Here is a 2,628-nt window from a genome sequence, read left to right on the forward strand (position 1 = left end):
GAGAAAAGTAAGCTGCAGCCAACTGGGTCGAATCATGATTTGTGGGGTTTAGAATTCCAAGCATTAATGTCTTCTGCAAAGAAAAGTATTAAAAGGCTTTCAGTGGAGTACTGTGGCCACTGGAAATACTTTCTGAAGATACATCTGTCAGCATCTCTGGCATTTGATCAAGCGGGTATGAACTAGAAGTGGGAAGCTCATGAGGAAACTAAACAAAGTCCTGAACCAGGAAAAGGCGATGGAGGTAGAAATAAATGAAAGGCGTAACAGGTAGCATTTAGAAGGGAGAACTGATACAGCACAGCACAGATTTAATCCAAGGCAAACAGGAGAGCAGGGATTTCTGGAATTATCCTACAATATTACACACAGAAAGAATTAGAAATGGCGAGAACGCCAAGTTTTACCAGAAGAACTCAATCAATGATGACATCAGTACGTTAAAGTTCCCGATAAGTACTTCTCCTTCTACAAATTCAATATCTTGAAAACAATTATAAGTCTGGAAGAATGTATGGATCTTCATCTTGAGGAACTGAAGATGTAGCAGGCTTCCGAAAGTTACAATACTCAGCCGATCCCTCGTTGTCATAGATGTGCTCCTCAAAATTGGATGGGCGAGTGTTTTCATATAGCTGTTGGTTACCTCCTTTTTTAGCTTTTGGGGGATCCACTGCTACATTTTCATAGTGCCCATGCATCCCGCTTCCCTTGTCAGCAGACCTGTGGTCTTTGGTTTTCACCGGGGCTTTGGGGTTCAAGCCAATAATGCGTGGATTCAAGCAGAAAGTTTTCTGGTAGTTTTTTCTCTTACTGTTCCTCCTTTGCAGAAATTTTAGTGAGATAAATCGTGAGGTGTGGTGTTTACAGTGCCAAACACATCCAATTCCACATGCCACCAAGAATACAAGAAGGAAAATGCCCACAGAGATGGACACGGAAGTGTATCCATAGCTGGTCACCATTTTTGCAGGGCTTTGGGGTTGATAATGAAGTCCCAGGTAGAGATGGCTGTAATTCCCTGTAGCTTAATGTTATTCAGAACTAAATTCAGAAGCTCTTTAAAGCATTATGGTTTGAGGCATGGAAGAATATTATCTGGCAAAGTCCTAGAAATGAAATTGATTTAGCTTCAGGAGATGACTTTGTGGGTGATGGTGTTCACATTATAACCATTAATGTAAGGTTACTATACTGGAGAATCTTATTCCAGTGAGCTTCCTTTTTTAAATCAGTAAATCACAAAATGAAGGTAGAAAGATAACAGCAGAGTGGAGGCCTCAAGGAAAAGAAGGTTGAATAATCTGCCATCCAGAAGCCTGTTTTAAATTTAAAATATATTAATTGCATATTCAATATATAATAGTCTATCATGTCCACCAATACAATAAATGTCTATATGTAGTAAGATCAGCATTTTAACATAAAATATAACCCTATGTGTTATAAAGAGAGGAAAAGAATTTAATGAATCTATCCCTACTCGAGCCTGAGGAATTGTCACTGAAGTTCCAGTATGATTTTGACAATAAGGACAACAATTTCCAGAGAAAAGAAAATGTCCTGAATGTAAGAGGAAGAATAGAAAAAGAGAGTACATGTGTGATAATCTCCTTTACCTCTCTCCTCCCATGCGTGAATCTATGCTTATCACTTATCAGACCGAGTAAAGGCCACGTCTTTTCTTTAATTATTTCTTCTCTAATTCTGCCATAATTAGCTTGCTTTCTCCTACAGCACAGCAACCTAAATGACAGACAATTGTATGTTTTTCTATTTGGTTAAATGGTGCGCAGAGATCAGCCTTTGTCATATTCCTAGAGGACTACATAACACATAGCACAAGAGAAGCCATTCAATCAATATTTACTGAATGAAGAATTAAATTAAAATCATTCCAAAACCCAGCATCTATTTGCTTATGCTGACAGTTGGAAACTCAAGACATATCTTCTAAAGGATATTGTTTACACATAAAAGAGATCTTTGAAGTAAGACATAATATCTTTGCAAACATCATCAATCTTCTTATACATTCTGGCAAATAAAACTCACTAACAATAACCTGAGGTTGCTTTCTGTGGATGCTTTTAAATGTCATGGAGGAAATAGGAAACACTCAACAAGACTGCATGCTTTGTTACAATCTTATAAACAAAACATTATTGCTATACATTTTCAGCCCAGACACAGAAATAGTTACATCTAATATTGTTACTAATATCTGTAGGATGATTATTATCATCCATTGCATATTATCATCAATCATATTTAACTATTCTAAGTCAACTTCTAAACATATTTATGTGAATTACCTTAATTAGTCCTATAGTTTTTATATGAAGTGGGTACTATTGATATTACCATGTTATAGATGATAAAATACAGAATCAAAGTTGTTAATTAACTCTCTTAATGAACAACTAAGAAGTGACTGAGTCAGTAGTTAAGTAAAAACATCCCCACATATTGGCTACCAAATGCATGCATCACTGTATTTGAATAGCTTGATCAGTCCTAGGTTATTAGGGGCTGAGAACCATATTCTATTTATGTTGGTATCACAGCACAAGTACTTGCCACACAGTAGGTAACCTATCAAATAATATAATTAAAAACTGGAACAAT

At 36.3% G+C, this 2,628-nt stretch overlaps 1 protein-coding gene across 1 annotated transcript; it reads right to left on the minus strand.

Annotated features, from left to right (window-relative positions):
• Positions 1-494: 494 nt before the first annotated feature.
• On the minus strand, positions 495-965 carry Gapt (GRB2 binding adaptor protein, transmembrane). The gene has a single exon (XM_004623216.1). The coding sequence runs from the start codon at positions 963-965 to the stop codon at positions 495-497; it is 471 nt and encodes a 156-aa protein (XP_004623273.1).
• Between the last annotated feature and the right edge of the window lie 1,663 nt (positions 966-2,628).

This window comes from Octodon degus, unplaced genomic scaffold (genome assembly GCF_000260255.1).
Source record: "Octodon degus isolate 3935 unplaced genomic scaffold, OctDeg1.0 scaffold00001, whole genome shotgun sequence".
Classification (NCBI taxonomy): Eukaryota; Metazoa; Chordata; class Mammalia; order Rodentia; family Octodontidae; genus Octodon; species Octodon degus.